Below are 19,649 nucleotides of genomic sequence, written 5' to 3'. Positions count from 1 at the left end.
CATTATATTTTACTGGAAGTCACTTGCCGGAAATCGATGTAAAATTATCATTTTGTTTATTTTTGCTTAACAAAGTTAGTATCTTTTTTTGAAACAAAATGTATAGTTTAGTATTTTTTAAAAATAAATTTTATAGTTCAATGATCTTTTGAAATTTAAATCAAATTAAAAAATTATTCAGATAACATCCCGGTAAAACGAGATGATAACTTCGGTAACCAAAAAGAAAAATAATACTCCCTCCGTCCCGTAAAGATAGAAAAAGTACCACCTTTTTTTGTCCCATAAAAATAGAAAAAATGGAGTTAGTTAAGTCAAAAATTATCAAAATACCCCTACATGTTTATCATAAAACATTAAATGCATATTTTGAAAAGATAAATAAATGAATTGTAAGTACTATAATTAGTAAAGTGGCTTTGAAAAATGTACTTAACTAATTGATTACAAAGGGTAATTTAGACAAATTATCACAAGTTACCTATAAATAACTATTTTCTTAATTCTTGTGAAATGGGTGCTTTTTCTATCTTTATGGGACGGAGGGAGTATACAGTATCCATTTTGTAACAATATAAGTTCAGTGACATATATGGAGTTTAATATCCTCATATAAATATACACCTAAAATAGGTAAATAACTTTCTTCAAATTATACGTCGATCCTACGTGCGTAATTATTGTTAAATTCTAATGTAATATGTCTAGTTAGAATCAACTCTACTTCCAAATCCTCCATAAATATGTCTATAAAATCCTTATTTGGGAGAAATTCTCGTGTGAACTTCGTCACGTAGGATTATGAACCAATTATTAAATGCACATTAATTGGTGATTTTATGATTATTATTCAATGCTATTTATTGACTAATTACTTTCATGTAATATCACCACGTGTCATACGTTTAATAGAAACTTCACAATCCTACGTGGTTTACTGAGTTAACCTAAAAAAAAATCCTTCTTTGGGGATTGACGTATATATTACACATATATAGTTTATCTCATCTCTTAATTATTTTTTTGGTTGGCCGAGTGCATGAAATTCATCGCTCCTATATGGAATCCCTTCTTGTTTCTGTCAGATCTGATCAGTAGAAAGAAGAACTTGGAATATATTTTTTTGTCAAAAAAAAAACTTGGAATTGAAAGAACAATTATGGAATAAACCATGTAATATTTATAGACAAACTACCATATAATATCAAAACCATGGAAGAAGACGATATTAATATTTATAGAATAAACAGTACATATTTTTTACAAGCAGAACTATAACTATTAAACAAAGTAATTTATTTATTACTCCCTTCGACGAAAAACACACCAAAAGCTGCTAAACAAGAAACCAAATAACTAAACCCTAATATCAAACACAACAAACCCTAATTATTGATAATACTATTTTTTTTCTTTCCCTGTTGCCTCAGCTTAATATGAAGCATACAAGTAGCAGCCAAAAACTCTACGCACTGTAATGGACTCAAAACATCCAAAATTCCTTTTAAAGCTCTAAGCCTAACACAGTCTGCAGATTTCATAACTTTCTCTAATCCCGCCATTAATCCCTTCAATGCAACTCGCGCTAATCCTTCTACTTGACTCGCTTGAATACCACTCACTTTATAAACCATCCTCGTCAATTCCACCATTTTCCCGTTTGCTATAGCCACTTGTTGCCTCTCCATTTCCCTCTCCACTTTATCTTCCTCCCACTTTATCTTACGCCTCAGTTCCTCGATCTTGCTCTCCTGGTCATGAGTCAACTCAGCTAGGGTGTGATTATTTTTTCTCACTGAGTCGACGAGTTTAAACGCAGCAGAAGGTTTCCAACCAGTAATCCAAGAACAAGCAGTCTCTAGAGGAGAAAGCCAAACTGGTGAAAAGAAAGCAAAAACATCTTCGTGAGCTAAAGCCCATTTCATAGTGTAGTATTCTTTGTAGTGTTGTGTCACTTTAAGGACTAAAGCTTCTACTTCTTGTTGATGATTAAGGCACTGAGATGTAGCGGTTTTGGATCGTTCATTTGATACCGTTTCCATGAGTTGCTGAAAATAATCGTCGAGCTGACATATCCACCTCTCAAGAAACTCAGAGAATCTCTCTGCGACCTTGTTTTTCATTTATTTGCAAAAAGAGAGAGAAGCCAAGAATTAAATGGAGAAGGAGAGACAAGGTGGTGAGTAAACAAAATGTTACATATATATATATAGTGAGAGAGCAAGTGCATGGCTTACCCAAAGCTTACGTAGCACCGATACAAATACGGAAAATGAAATACTTAAATACAGAAACGCTAAAATGGTATTATCCAAAAGCTTTATATAAAAAAACGAACTTTTGTGTTAAAAATGCTAAACTTTTGATATATTATTGAAACAGAAAATGCCTATTGGAGTTTATCTCACACAACCGTTATGACATGTCATGTTTACAACAAATCAATAAACATTTGCGATAGGATATCATTTAATTATTATTTATTGTTTATCATTAAACATTTCACATGGTAAATGCATTATTGATTTGTTGCACGAATGATATGGCGCAACGGTTGTGGTGTAAAATATACGTGATAATTAGCACGCGGCAGATTTACCCTTGGACTAGAGAGAACCATCGTCTCTTCAAAAAAATATTATATTTATATTCATAAATTTTCTATTGATTATTAATTCAATAATTATAATTATAACCATATATAATTAAAAAATTAATAATTGGAGAGGGGGTGTCTTTTGGGGAGAATTTAATTCTACGACCTATTAGTTTGTTGTCCAGCGCTTATACCATTTAATATATAGTTCATTGGTACCATATATAATAATTAGTTTTTTTTAAGAGTGTATTTTTATTTCAAACCGAACTCACTAAATGTAAATTTAATATTTTCCATAACTAAATTAAATTTATTTATTAAAAAATTTTGATAATTTCAAATCAAATAGTACTAAACTAGTGAGTCCAATTAATTTTTTTTCCTTTAAATAATATTTTTAATATGATTTGCATAAAAAGTGAACTGAATTATTTTATGAATCAAACTAAACATAATAAATATATTAAAAACTGTAAATAATAATTTCATAAATTTACTTCCCTAAAATTAAATATTTAGATTTGATACGAACACAGTTGCAAAGAGTGAATGTGAAGAGGCGTAGTGACCCTTTGCAAAGGAAAAGGGCAAAGCAATCAGCTTGGACCGAGTATGAGTCACTGATTTACCCCCACCACCTGGTGTTTGGTGTTTCTGATGATGGAAAACGTGTCAATTTAGAAAATAAATTTTAAGGTAATTACATATAAAATCACCACTTTTATACGAAATTATAAAAATAACACGACTTTTAAAACGTGGCAATTCAGGGCACCACCTTCCTTTTTTTTTTTTAAATAACACGGGTATATTTTTAGTGGCGTTTTTGCTGACGTGGCATAACATATGGCACTTCCATCGGATGTCCATGTCAGCAAAAATTTATCTAAAAACATGTCCATGTATAAATGAAAGGTGATGTCCTGAATTGACACGTTTTAAATGTCGTGTTATTTTTGAGAATTCGTGTAAACATAATAATTTTATATATAATTAACCCTAATTTTTATTTAGTATCCTATTCTGAAGGTCATCTAACTTTGCCGAGGCTACAAAATAATTACCCAATTATAAAACATTACATAATGATTATTACACTAAAGTGAACTTTTGGTGGTTCCTAAATAATATTCGGTTATTATTTTCCTACGTGACTGCCGGAGGTTGAGTCATTTCTCTCCCCTTCGCCAAGTCATACTACAACGTCTGACGTCATCGTCTTCTTCCCTAATTTTTTTCTTTACACTCAACATCAAAAATTAAAAAAAAATCATAAAGAATTCCACCAAACAGTAAAAATTCATCTGGGTATGAACCTAGACGAAGAACTCTTTGTCCAGGTTCATACCCAGACGAAGAACTCGTCTGGTTATGAATCCAGACGAATACGAATTCGTCTGGGTTCATAGCCAGACAAAGAACTTGTTTGGGTTTGAACCAAACGAAGATCTCTTCATCTGGGTTCATACCAAGACGCTAAAAACGATGGTTAATTGTTTTTTTTCTTCCAGAAATTGAGGTTTAATGAAATTTTTTTAGATTCGATATTTACTAAAAAAAGGTTAAAAGAAGTTAGGAAAGAAGACGATGACATGGACAATGATGTGGAATTTTTAGGAGTTTTGTGGAATGACATGGAGAAGGAGGGAATGCGTGACTCAGTATCCGACAGCCACGTAAGGAATATGTCGCCGGAATTCATTTAGAAACCGCTGGAAGTTCACTTTTGTATAGTAGGGTAACCATTTGTAACGAATTGAAATTGGGTAATTTTACAATTTGGGTAAAGTTGGGTGCCCCATAATCTGTTATCCATCCTTTTCTTAGAGTTTGAATTAAAAAAAATTATAAATTTCAAACAGTTATAAATATAAAACATTTGAAAAATATATACTTTTAATAACCGAACATACTGTTTACATATCTTGTTATAAAATAAAATAAAAATTATATAACTGACGAACTCTTTGTTAAGCAAAATAATACTCAGACATGAACAAATATTTTTTAAAATAAACAATAAATAATTACAATAAATAAAATTAAAAATAAAACATACAAACTAATTCGAATCAGTCGTGTGTATCACATACTCTCTTTAAAATAGAAATTCTCTTGCTGCATGTGAGCTGCAACTGTCACTGCTAAAATGCAGTGTTTTACCGACGTATTTTCCTGACGGATTGGGATTCCATCGCTAAATACACATTTAGCGACGGATTCGTAATCCGTCGCGAATATCCAAATAAAATAGGGCGGGAAATCTCCCGCCTTATTTCCGTCGTGCATTAGCGACGGATATATGGTATCCGTCGCAAAATTTAGCGACGGATACAATATCCGTCGCCAAAACGGGCTCAGTGAAACTAACGGTTTCACTTAGCCCGTTTTAGCGACGGATATCTTGAACCCGTCGCTAAGGATCCGTCGCCAAACGATTCATGAATGAAACACACCGTTTCATTCATGATTAGCGACGGATTTTTTTAATTTAGCGACGGATTGATATCCGTCGCTAAAATGAAAACCTTTTATACCCAAAATCACGTTTCATTCCTTCCGTTTTTCCTTACCACCGTTCTCTCTTCTTCTTCAACGCCTACTGCCGACTGCCTATCATCAACGCCCGTTCACCGCCCACTGCCGTTCAAAGCGCCTCCGTCCTCTTCTACCCTTCACACAGCGCCGCCGCCTCGTCTCTCCCCTTCACAGCAAAGCTGCCGCCGCCTCTTTTTCTTCAATGCCCGTTCACCGCCCGACTGCCATTCACCGCCCACTGCCGCTCACCGCCCTCTCTTCAAATTAGGTATGTTAATTTAAACCCATTCCCCTTTTTAATTTATTTATGTTAAATGCAATTGTTTTAACTAACAGCCCTCCTCCTCCGTTGACATCCTCCTCCGGTGACTGCCTCCACCTCCGCCTAATCCAGTGAGTTGTTATACAAGTTAATTTGTTTTTAATTTATTTTTAGGCTTAATCACCAAAAAATGCCAAACCTATACGTTTTGTGTCAATTATAGCCAAACCTTTAAAAATCACCAGATTTAGCCAAACCTTATATGTTTTGTTTATTTTTTAGCCATTTTTGAATCGAACCGGTTTTTTTGACACCGTGTCGTCCACGTCACCGCCAACTAAGCAATTGGTTGACATGACAGCTGAAATATTTAAATAAGGTTTGGCTATAACTGACACAAAAAATATAGGTTTGGTATTTTTTGGTTGAATAAACCTAATTTTAAATTCAAGCCAATTTTTAAATTTAATAATTAGTAAATTAATTATATTATTACATATAAAATCACCACCTTTACACGAAATTGCAAAAATAACACGACCATTAAAACGTGGCAATTCAGGGCACCACCTTTCATTTCTTTTCAAAAATAACACTGGCACATTTTTAGTTGCGTTTTTGCTGACGTGACATGATACGTGGCGCTCTCATCGGGTGTCCAAGTCAGTAAAATTTTATCAAAAAACGTGCTCATGTTGTTTTTGAAAAGAAATGAAAGGTGATGCCCTGAATTGACACGTTTTAAAGGTCGTGTTATTTTTGAGAATTCGTGTAAAGATTGTGATTTTATATATAATTAACCCAATATGTAATTAAAAAAATGAATTAACGTATTACTTAGGAATTAATATTGAATTAAATTTGGTGAAAGAATTTAATGTTTATGATGATTTTGAACTTGATTTAGTATTTTTAATATTGTTGAGATCTTGTTATGACTGAGTTTAGGTAATAAATAAAATAGTTATATATAAATTAAGGTAATTTTTTGGCTATGCCGAGTAAAATGACATGCGTTTATGCTTATAAACATCATGATATATATTGATTACACCGCAATGAGCTTCACTTTTTAAAGAAAAAAAATGAGAAAATAATTAAAGTCGTCCTTTAAATAAACAGTCTATTCAGTAATTATTTTTATATTTATGTGTGTATAGTTGACATATGAACACTGTCGTATGTTTGTTGTGTATATTACTCTCAGATTGTTCGTCGGAAGACGAACAATTGGGTCTCAAACAGCGGCGGTGTCAAAGAACCGACGACCGTAATTTAAAAAAAAATAAATTTTAAAATGAATATGACATTTTTTGTTTTTATTAGAATTTAAATTAATATATCCCTCAAATATGTAAAAACAATTATTATTGGTAAAAATAAATTAATTTTAATTAGCGTTAAATAAAAATATTACTACTTTTAAATATATATGAATTTTATGATAATATAATTAATTATTTAATTATTTAATTTTAAAATTAGTTTTATTCTTCAAAAAATACCAAACCTATGCATTTTGTGTCAGTTATAATCAAACCTTATTTAAATATTTCAGCTGACATGCCAGTCAATTGCTTAGTTGGCGGTGACGTGGACGACACGGTGTCAGAAAAACTGGTTCGATTCAAAAATGGCTAAAAAAGAAACAGAACATATAAGGTTCGGCTAAATCTGGTGATTTTTAAAGGTTTGGCTATAATTGACACAAAACGTATAGATTTGGCATTTTTTGGTGATTAAGCCTTATTTTTATTAGATATAATTGTTAATTATTTGATATAATTATAAGTAAATACAATTAGGTTAGATATAATATTAGGCTAGACATAATTAAATTAGATAGATTAATTATTAGGTTAATTTATATTAATTTTAGTTAAATTATTATATTATGTTAGATTAGTAATTATTAGATTTGATTATCATAATTAGGTTAATTTATCTTTTATTAGGCTAGATTATTATAATTAGGCAATATAATTATACTTTGGGTTATTTTTAATGTAATTTAGAGTATGCAATTATAAATTAGATTATTTAATTGTTAATTATGGGTTAATTATAAATTAGATTAATTAGAAAGTTAATTTATTTTTATTTATTAAGTTAATGTACTTTATTAGATTATATATAATTGTACTATTAGGCAATTTTGATTGTTCATTAATAATTATAAGGTAATTTATTTAGATTTGATTATACGTTTGGTGACCTTATCGAATAAATTTATGTTAATTGACATGAATTTGTTGGGTTAATTAGTATGACATGTGTGTTGGATATTTTGAAACGGAATGTTTACTTGCAGGTTTTCCTTGAAAAATGGGTGATGCTCATTTTTAATGGAAATGCTGCCGATTTTTTGTTAAAAATGTATATAATAACTATAATTTAGTTAAATCTTTAATTAGTTAAAATTTAATGTATTCTAAAAAAAATGATTTGAAACCATCACTGTAGGTTTCTGATAGGAGTGAAATACTCCTATAATTAGAGTGCTATTTCGTATGCTTTTGTATGTTTTCACCTCGCTTCTCTATAAAAATGTATACCTTATAGCGTGTGTGTATGTTTCAGGGAATCAAGAGCGTTGCGGAGTGTTTTGAGGCCAAAAGAGTGAAGAATCGTCAAAAGCGGAAGTCGAGTGCGAAAGTCGGAAGCAAGCGAAGACTTTTTCCCCATCTCAGAGGGTGTCTCGATTCGAGACACCCAACTTAAAAGCCCATCTCGATTCGAGATGAACTAGAAGAGGGGGCAGTAGGTTTTTAAAGGATTGTCTCGAATCGAGACAACTCCTTAAGTTGAATGTCTCGATTCGAGACATGAAGAAAGGAGGAATCTCAGCTTTTTCTCAACACTTGCTCATGGTTTCCTCATTTGGCCAAGCACACTTTTATGAGTTGTCTCCTATTTCCTCATTTGTAAACACTATATAAACCATTTTATCTCCTTTTTAGGTTAAGTGTGATTTGATAGAGAATCATTGTCACCTTCATTATTGTAGCAACAACTTTTCTCTCAATTCATTAGTATTGTTCTTATTGTTCTTCCTAATTGTAGTAAGAAATCATCATAGTTCTTTGTGTTCTTAAAGTTATTTCCAGATTTTGCTATTTTGGGAAAGTTATTCAATACAAGTATCATTTTAATTATTGAAGCTTCATTATCTAGTTCATGCTTTTAAGATTCATTTATTATTCCAAGGTACTAAATCTTTACTCTATGTTTAATCTTTCTTATTGCTTAATTAATTGTGTTATGATGATGGTTAGTGGCTAAACCCTTGTTTAGGGGTTGTTATGATTGCCATGTTACTTTGATAGGAGGTTAGGGTTAGGGTTTTGGATTGAGTTGGTAGTTGTGCTCCTTGGACCTAGTGCTTAGATTAAAGTGGTCTCTTAATCTATGATTTGTGATGTTATTAGGAGGGCGAGAGCAAACTAATTAGATTATACCTAAGGGAGTACAAGGGTTAATCCTAGATGCACTAGCGTGATTTAGGATTATCTCGGTTGTGAAGTTTGCTTGATTAGTTGACTTGATTAGTTCTATCGAAGTCTATGAGCACGAGAGTGGATTAGACTTCGGTATTGTTAATCAAGATTCGACTCGTTCACTTCCGGCTCGAGAGAGCGGAATTGGTTCCGTAGAATAGCTTGACCCGACCTAAAATCCAATTACCTTGACCCGAACCGCCTAGTTATTACTTTGGCATGAGTAGCAACCTCTAATATTTTACTCTTATTGATTTAAATCTTACGTTAATTAGTGGATTGTTTAGTTGATTGTTTAGTTAAGTAGTATTTTGATTAATAGTTGTTTGTTTGATCGTTTTAATCGCAACCAAAACCTGACTTTCTATTGCTTTCCGAATTGAATTTCACAATCAATTTCCTTCACTTTAAACCTCTAGTCCTTGTGGGTTCGACCTCGACTTGTCGAGTACTACGAGTTGGCTTTTTGCTAACAGTTTCTTGTTGGCGATTGTTGATAGCCGTTGTTATAAGTTCGATTTTTTTTTCTTGCGGTTCTGCTCTACAACAAGTAAGTATCGTTTTGAGCAGGAGATGTTGGCCGCCATCCAAACAGCTGAGGGGAGTACAGCCTCTACCCCAGTGGACCTGGACCAGGTTTATCTCGTTGTTGAGGGGGTGAGGAAGCGGCGTATCTACGGATTAGGCTCAGTTGGTTCTGAGTACGTCGCCTCGCAGCGGGGTACATCTAGTAGACGAGCCGGCAGCTCCTCTCAGACTATGTCGCCAGCCCCCAACGAGAGGTTCCGTACCGATCTCATCACTCAGTTTGCGGATACGATCCATGATCAGGTCCAGATTGCAGTTGCAGCGCTGATGCAGCAGCAGGCCCAGGGAGATGTGCTACCCACCCCTCCACCACCGCCTCCACCACCGCCTCCACCGGCTGTTGATGATAGCGTCACACATGACGACACTACAGACTTGTAGTACTGTAGTGTAGGCACGTTTTTGGTATAAAGTTTTCATGTATCGTATACTATAGATATATAAAATATAGGGTTAATTACATATAAAATCACCACATTTACACGAATTTTCAAAAATAACACGACCTTTAATACGTGTCAATTCAGGGCATCACCTTTCATTTCTTTTCAAAAACAACATGGGCACGTTTTTTGATAAAATTTTGCTGACTTGGACACCCGATGAAAGTGCCATGTGTCACGCCACGTCAGCAAAAATGCCACTAAAAATGTGCCCGTGTTATTTTTTGAAAAAAAAAGAGAGGCGGTGCCCTGAATTGCCACGTTTTAAAGGTCGTGTTATTTTTGCAATTTCGTGTAAAGGTGGTGATTTTATATGTAATCAACCCTAATATATATATATACATATTCATATGTGTATTCCCTTTTTTTGCATTTTGTGTGTATTAACAGGTTTTGAATTTTAAATAAAAAGCCGAAAAACAACGAAATTATTCTCGGGAAATGGCATATTCCCGATGGAATTTATTTGATTTAGCGACAGATTTTTGTCCGTCGCTAAATTATACGATATAATAAATTGTCCGTTTGGCGACGGATTCGTTTGGCGACGGATTTGTCCGTCGCCAAGCTCGTCGCCGCGCGACGCGTTTAGCGACGGATTTGTTTTGGGCGTCGCTAATTCGTTTAGCGACGCCACATGTGCCGACGGATCATGTCCGTTGGCAAATCCGTCGCTAAACGAATTAGCGACGGATTGTGGCTTTTTAGCGATGGAAAAATTCGTCGCTAAAAAGCCTGTTTTTAGTAGTGTGTCTTTCAGGATAAAACGAATCACAACAATATTATAGCGTTGCTCCAACGAACCATAATTATCGTCTGAATTCTATCACGAAGAGAAATAATTTTCGCGTGCACACGTCGAGCGCATACTCATTGTCTCTTGTAGAATGATCACTTCAATATAAACCACTTCAAGTCAAGTTTTTCAACCAATCTGAGAATGGACAATTTTATCTTAAAATTCATTTTTCAAGGTGTGACCTTTTAAACATCAATTCTCATTAAACCTTTAACCATTTTGAGAATATAAATATACAGTTTTGATCTACTCAAGGTAAATAATACAAAACCACCAAAATCCGACACTTTATGATATTGGGTCCCACTTAGAATTAAATTTCAAAATGGCAAATAATCATGTCAATTTTACACCTATATTTAACATTTTTCAAAAATACCCCACATGAATGAAATTCATGTAGGAACAAACTGACACAGAATGATAGAGTTCAACGGTCAAATATAGCATAGGATAGGTAGGTGTTATCCTTTGAACCTTCCCTCGAGAGAATACACTTAGCTTATTGGCGGAATTGTAGACTTAATTGTCCTTGAACTATTTCACCGTTTGTGTAAACGAGAATATATCTCACACAATATCCTTCCTAACATAATTCGATTCTCATGGTTATGTTCATTTTGGACGTGAATCATCTGCCTCGTTCTGTAAGAGGTTTTTTTTTGAAGAATTGAGCCCTAACAATTTTCCTCTAAAGCGGCCCCACTTCTCTTTCACATAGCTAATTTCTTAGTTGAGTATTCACATGAGTAACCTGAAGTACTCTACTCATTCAAATCCCAAAGTATTTGATACAAGAATCATTAAAAGCTAATAGGCTTATCCTTTCCCTATGGGTTTCACTATTTTTCATTATAGGAATAGGTGTCGGTAACCCTCATTGTGATCGTGTTAGGTCTTTACAATTTACGTTATCCCTTTGAACTTAGATCTTGATATCTTCAGTCAACTAGCTAGGTTGGGTTTCCATTGTAGTAACCATTACTAAATCCTTTAATCTCATTCTCCATGATGATTTATTAACTAACTCTCGATGTAATTCTTTGGTTAGCGGATCCTTAATATTATCCTTTGACTTAATATAATTAATAATAATAATTCTAGTTGAGAGTAGTTTTCTAATGGTATTATGCACGCGTCCTATATGCCGAGACTTACCATTATAAATATAGTTTTGTACCCTACTAATAGTTGATTGGCTAATGTATACATATGGTTGGCACAATCTTCGGCCATCTTGGAATATCCTCTAAGAATTGACGTTGCCATTCAATTTCCTCTCTAGATTTACCAAACACAATAAACTCAGATTTCATTTATAGTGATCTGGAAATTACCATTTGTTTTGAGGATTTCCAGGACACTGTTGTTCCTTCTAGTGTGAACATTTATCACTAGGAGACTTAGAGTCTTTTATATCAAATATCCAATTCGCATCACTATATCCTTCGAGCACTGGTGGATATATGGTATAATACAGCTCAAATTCACGAGTATACCGTAAATACCTTAGTATTTTGGTAATTGCTTTCCAACGATCAATACCTAGATTACTGTTGATATAAAACCAACTCGTAGTAATCCGGAAGTCGGATGTCGATCCCACGAGGACAAAAGGTTTAAAGTGAACGAGATATGATTTCGATTTTCAATTCGGAAAGCAATCAAACAAATGGATTGGTAATTATCACAACAAGAACTTAATGAAACTATCAACTAATCAACACAAATTGCAATCAACTATTTAGAATTAAAAATGATTGTAAACAATAAAGGAAAGCGTCTAGGGTTCGGAATTGCACCTAAATGTCAAACCTACGGGAGATGCCAATTTGGTATAAACGAGGACCGAATCGCTTCTAAAGCGCTATTCCCGCTCTCTCGAGCCTCAAAGAGCAACAAAATTGCATTTAACCAAGCAACAACATCTAGCTCACTCTCGTGATCCTAAACATGGAAGTCAATAAAATGCAATTGATCATTCGATTCTAAGGTCGCCTATTCTCTAATCCGCTCTCGCGGCATCAAATCTTAGGCTCCTAATCTTGCGGATACATTCATCTAGCCACCTCTCGGTGTACTAAGCAAACTAACAACAAACCTAGGGTAGCTAATCCTAGGTAGGCATTAAGCATCAAGATTAGCACAAGTTACTCAACCAAACAAGCTGTAATATCCTGTATTTTTCCGTCATGGTTTTGTTGTGTTTCCGACTTAGTTTTGGATTATTAATGATGAACTTAGCAAGTGTGAAACTTTAATTGGGGTTGGAGTTGTATCTTGTATGTGTCGCATGTATCGTGTGAGTTTTCGATGGCGATTTGATTTGTATCTGGATTATAATCGAAGTGGTGTTCGTGTGCCTTCTGAATCTGACATGTTTTGATAAAACGTATATATCTCCCAATTTCACCGTTGGATCTGGCTAATATTTAGATATGTTGTGCACGACAAAAAGTTGATCGTTGGATCAAAATTTGAGACGAATTGGCGTAGTGTGCGAACGCACACACCTAGTGTGTGAACGCACACACCTAGTGTGCGAACGCACACACCTAGTGTGCGAACGCACACACCTAGTGTGCGAACGCACACCTGTTTCTGCGGGCAGTAACAGGTCTATAAATAGACCTGTTACAACACGTTCTTTTCCTTTCTTATTCTAATACCTTAGCCGACTTCTTAACCCTAACAAACTCTTTGAAAACACCCATCCCTTCCTCTCGCAAGATCGCATTGTTTTCGGTAAGCTTTCACGTTACTTTGTGTATTTGAATTCGTTATCGTTAAATACGGATTTTGATTCGGGTCTCGCTTGTTCTAGCTATAATCTGAAAACTTCTTCGACGTTTCATCATTATTCATTGTTCCCACAAGTCCCTACGTGTTATAATCGTTAACGGTACGTTCAATCTCTTCGTTTATCACCGTACGGTTCACCGCTTTATTATTTTGAATTTGGTCGTTCCTCTACTTTGTTACTGCTATGTTTATGGGTAATTTTTGAATGATAAACTTGTTGTTAGAGGTTGTGAATGATTGCTTAGGGTGTATTGTGCGTTGATTGGGTTCGACGGATCGTTGTTTTTCTTCATTGCCATGGCTGCCATTGCTCTTATTTTGGCTTTGGGTTTCTTATACTTGTTCTGCTAATGTATGGGGAGGCTGAATCATACTAGATTAGGGTGTGGTTTAGTATTTGTGCAAAATCAATCTTAGTTATACTTTATGTTATGGTTTGTTCAATTATCAAATGTGTTTCATAGCTTGATTTTGATGATTCAAAATTGTAATGCTTGGCGGGATTGTTTTGTTGATTTGGAGAGGATGACTAAATGGCCAAAATAATCACTAAAGTGTTTTGTTTAAGTGAATGGAATCCCTGAAGTTAAACTTTAATTATGGTTATTATTTTAGTTATAACTTTTGGTTTTCGATTTGATTTATAAATTAGTAAAGTGTAAACGACAATCATTTTATAACCGAAGTCTAAAATTGCTCGGGTAATTATATTTTGATTTTGAACATCAATTTGGCTAAATTATAGTTTAGCCCTTAAACGTTTTCTGAACTTATGTGATTAAGTTTTGGTTTGTAACTCGGTTTACTTGAAATGGAAGATATTGAGTTCTGTTTTAAAATGTTGTATTATTTTATCAAATTATGTTATAAATATAAACTTGAGTTTATATTTGATAAACGTTTTGAGTCGGGTTGGACTTGGGCACCCGACATGTTAGGTTAGCTTGGTAGTTATTGGTAACTCGGCTAACCCACTAATTGGAAATTGATTATTATTTAATATTTATTTAAATAATACTTTCTAAATGGATTTTAAAGAGAGAACTCAATAGACTTGTATTAATTGAGCGTTATTACCTAAAGGGTATTTTATGTTGCTCTGAATTGTTTTATTCCGACGTGTTGTTTGTGCTAGTCCTATGTGGTGTCTAGTACTCTCTAGAGTTAGGGTCTGTTTTTAATAATTATTTATATTGTCTAGACTCGTCTACTGTTCGTGCTTTGGAGGCGAACCAGGATTAGTTGCTTGCCAGGTTATCACGTCGATTAGCAAGCAGTGAGTTTGTACTTACTATTTACCGCTTTATTAAGTAAATTGTTATTTTAATATATAAAAATATATTGTATGTATATTTCGAACTGTTTTATCATTATGGCTTCTAGTTGGAACATGCTACCTAATGGGCATCATTAGGACTACATGCGCACCGGTATTTATCTAGACAAGGTATGTGATATGTGGTGGTAACTCGGTGTGAGCATAGCTCTCGGGACCAGTAGAGTAACTCGGTGTAGCTCAGCTCTCAGGACTCTGGTTATTGATAAAGAGTGGTCGGTGGTAACTCGGTGTAGCTCGGCTCTCGGGACCAGGCCTATTGGATTATGGTTATATTTAGTATTATGGTTAGGGTTCCAACTATTAAACGTAATGTTGTTATTAAATGTTTTAAGCGGTTTTAAAGGTTTTCCACTTGATAAATGTAAATAGAGGTATAAACTCATCTCAGTATATCTGACCCCGTTGTTTTCCCAATTTTTCTCAGGGTTATGATCTGAGAGAGTCTGGCGATCTCCACATTTATTTTTCTTCAGAGGTTCTATTTATTTTTGATAAACTGTAAAACTGTTTTATTCTTAGACCGCATTAGTAACTAGACGTCTTTATTATTATTATAGTTTTCGTCGGATTGGTTCGACTAGTTATATTGCTTTGGCATGTTACATTATTTACATTGGTTTATGTTAAATCTATTTTAGACTCGGAATTGGATAAGCATGTTATATTAACTGTTGAATATTATAACTGCTAGATTTAGGCTGAAGTCTCGGTTGCCCCCGAGCATTGGTTTTCTGCAGGTTTATGTGTTTGTATGTTAATTGAAAGGCTAGCTACGGGTTTTGGTACTACATTACCCATACCCTAGTGCCGGTTGCGATTCATGAAAATGGGTCGTGACACAAGCATATCTCCTAAGGCTAAACATTCAAGATCTCATTCCAACCCCCAAACATGGGGGATTTAGCCACTCATGGCTAAAACAACAACAACACTAATTAAATGAGCAATAAACATTAATAAGTAAGAAATAGTTACCCTTGTAGCACTAGTAATCAATAACATGAAATAGACAATATAAATCTTCAATAATAAAACTTTAATCTCTATAAAAAAAGCTTCAAACATTCAACAATGGAGGAATCTCCAAATCCCAAAGATGATTACTAATCTAAAAAGAGGAAAACTAAAGGAATATTCAAAAGCTCATAAATGTGTGTCTACCCTAAAATGAGATAAAGTGATATATATATAGGGTTACAAAAGAGGAAACAAAAGACACCCACTGAAAGAGTGTTGGGCCAAAAATGAAAGTGAGCCTTGAGTCTTGTCTTGTCTTGAAATTCAAATTCTGAGCCTTCTTTTATGTGGCTCGATCGAGCCATCCACTTATGGGTGAGGGCTCGATCGAGCTCTATGTCTTGAGGAAATCTCTGGATCATTTTGTTCATGGGGCTCGATCGAGCCCCTCTTCATAAGTGAAGGGCTCGATCGAGCCCTTCCTTTATTTCCCCAAATATTGCTCGTTTCTTCGCTTTTCTACTCGCTTCTTTTTTCGATGCTTGAATCCTTCCTTCTTTATGCCCAAAACACTTCGTATTTCTCCGTTATCCCTGAAATGCTAACACATTCAATAAGCACACAAATACGGGAAAAAACATATCAAAGTATAACAAAAGCATGCGGAATTGACTCTTAAATATAAGTATAAAATGCACCTATCAATTACTCGTGTACCTACTCAGTTTACTAATTGTATAGGCAATGTTTGGTCTAGTACAACTCATTCAGTACATTAGACTTCCAATTCTTCTTGAATACTCCACCTGAGAGATACTTTCTCCTCTATTCTTTATTAGATGTAAATCCATATCAAATGGTAATACTATCAATGCTAGAATCATCTTTGTTGATTTTCTCAAGAATGTTCTCAGCATAATGTGACTGACTTAATATAAGACCTTATGATATTATTCTGATTTTGATTCCCAATATCACACCACCTAGTCCCAAATCTTTCGTGTTAAATTATGATCTTAACATATCTTTAGTAGATTTGATCATTTTTTTCATCACTACTAACAATGAGCATGTCATCCACATAAAAACATAAAATGACATAGCCATTTTCCATGTTTTTAAGATATGCACATTTATCACACTCGTTTATTTTGAAACCATTGGCTAGCATGACATTATCAAAATTTGCCATTATTTTGGTGCTTGTTTGGGATCGTACAATGATTTTGCCAATTTATATACTTTCTTCTCTTGCTCTGGAGAAATAAAACCCTCAGGTTATCCTATGAAGATTTGTTCTTTCAAATCTCCATAAAGAAAAGTTGTCTTCATATCCATTTAATGTGCTTTTAACTTCCACAATGCGGCAACAACAAGTATCATTCTTATGGAAGTTCTTCTTGTTATAGGAGAATACATATCAAAGTAATCAAGTCCTTCATGTTGTCTGTAACCTTTAATTACAAGTCTGGTCTTATACTTTTAAATTGTTCCATCTACTTCCAATTTTCGTTTGAAAATCCATTTATAGTCTAATAGATTACATCCTAGAGGTAAATCCGCTAATTCTCAAGTATGATTTTGCAGAATGGAATCAATTTCACTCTTAATGGCATCTTTCCATAGAGGACCTTCAAAAGTGTTTACAGCTTCCTTGAAGCTTTGAGGTTCGCCTTCTAGCAAATAGGTCACAAAATCAGAATCACGAGATTTTTTTGTTCTTGCACGTTTACTACGTCTAAGTTCATCCGCAAATTTATTTTCTTTGTTATATTCACTCTGATCATTTTCACATTCATCCATTGACTGATAAAAACGTATGGATAAAGTGGACCTTTTTTATGAATTTACTAGGTGTGAGCGGAGGTGGGTTCGGAGGCCGCTCGCCCAAGGCTTATGGCTGACTTCTCGATCTGAAAATGGTTTGAAAAATAGAATCGCCAGCTAGTTCAACTAGGAAATGCCTTTTAAACGACTAGATAAACTTACTCGCTTCTGGTAAGATTATCATGCATCGGACCAAAGACAAGGGTCCGTGGACCTCCCCGAGACTCTTGTGCTTGGCTTATCTGTTACCAGATTTATTTACTGAACATATTAGTTTTTTTATCTCATCTCAACAGTATATATAGTTCACAGGATATGAAAGCTTGAAATAAATAGGGATGGAAGCAGTAAACACGTTTGACGCGCATATGACTGGATCTGAACTGGCATTTGAAGCAAGTAGCAGATACTCCTAAACATACATCTAATTTTAGAGGTTGCTAACAAATAGCATAAGTCTAGCTGGTCTTGATATTTTACATGCACAAAACCTCAACCGGATGTAAACGTTTGATTGATTAATTTTATTAGGTGGGTCTTGAAAAATCTATACAACCATTACCACATTTTTGTGTTAGTCTTAAGATGTCTAAGTGACTGGTTGGAATTGCATTAATTGGCTAATTTACGTGATTAGTCCTTTAACCGGTTAATTTGGATGCTTTTGGAAAGCGGTAAACATTGCAAACTGCCAATATACAATTGGTATACATGCAAGGTTAGAGATACTTTTAAACCTCGTTGACTTTTAGAGTGTCTGGCACTCGCGCGGGTTTTGACCATTAATATAGTCAGAATGGGCTCTTGGTCAGATCACGAGAGTTGTGCGTCTCGTCGGTCCGTTTCTACTGTTTTGATTTGAAGTTGATTCCGAGTTTGGGTTAGCCCAAAATCGGCTCTGGAAGTTGCTGGTTTGCTGGGCCTCGGGCTCGTGAACCCGGTTTATACACTCTGTTATATTAGTGGACTTATGAGTCCGTTTTTCATCGGGACTGGCCCGTTACATTAAATAATATCGATCTACATTATGGGTTCAAATTGGGCCTAATTCGGTGTCACACCTCGCCTAACTGGGCACGAGATGGACTTTAATGAACATATTATTGAAATTAATATACTTTAAAACCTTATTATTCTTATTATAAAAAAAAAATTTAAAATAACGCTATTCGCTTATTTAAACATTTTATGAATTTACAAATTTATTTTGTATATAAAATACATAATACAAAAAAATATAAACAACACTCTAGCGGAGATGTGGCCAACCTTAGAGTTCTCACACATAAGAATATCTTAACCTTACACTAGTTACTCCTTGCTATGATACGCCCTGCTAACTGAAAGGAAATTGGTTTGAAAAGTAGTGAGCAAAAACTCAGTGAATAGATAAAACAAGCATAAAGCGTAATTCCTTTCAGTTTAAAATACATATTTCAAATATCAAAACTTTTAAGCTTTCATAAGCCTTCAAAACATATTAAAAAGCGCAAAGAAAAGTATATTTAATATACTCAACAACAAAATACAAATCACCTTTAACACTCATAATGAAATAGATATCAAAATCATATCAACATCGTGAAATCCATCCCGGTAACAAATCCATCAAACCCTAGGTCTGTATCCAGGAACACAACACTGGCTTACAGCCTAGGCAAACCTTTCTAGGCACACTTGATGGCTAACCCTTCCTCTCCATTAACACAGCACGGCCCTTCTCCCTTCACCGGTCATCAATCAAGTGCTTTGTGTCAAAATGCGCATAGACACACAAACAGAATCTCCCATGTGCATATAATAATCTCAGCACATAATCAGCTGCATATCACAAACTCAACACCTCTCACATACATCATTACAGAGTAGGCATATCACAAACATAAACCTCCAAATCATTTGATCAAAACTCAATCAGAATTTGGCAACAAAACCAACCTCAAAACACTAGCAAATCAAATGCTTTCACAAGCCATTTATCAAAATAAATGACGACCA

General features: G+C 34.4%; 1 protein-coding gene across 1 annotated transcript; it reads right to left on the bottom strand.

Moving 5' to 3' along the window:
• Nucleotides 1-1,385: 1,385 nt before the first annotated feature.
• Nucleotides 1,386-2,123, bottom strand: LOC126656670 (protein DOG1-like 4). The gene has a single exon (XM_050351280.1). It carries the CDS (start codon nt 2,121-2,123, stop codon nt 1,386-1,388), a length of 738 nt encoding a protein of 245 aa, XP_050207237.1.
• Between the last annotated feature and the right edge of the window lie 17,526 nt (nt 2,124-19,649).

This window comes from Mercurialis annua, linkage group LG7 (assembly GCF_937616625.2).
Source record: "Mercurialis annua linkage group LG7, ddMerAnnu1.2, whole genome shotgun sequence".
NCBI classification, from domain to species: domain Eukaryota; kingdom Viridiplantae; phylum Streptophyta; class Magnoliopsida; order Malpighiales; family Euphorbiaceae; genus Mercurialis; species Mercurialis annua.
This window is presented reverse-complemented; position numbering and strand designations above follow the sequence as displayed.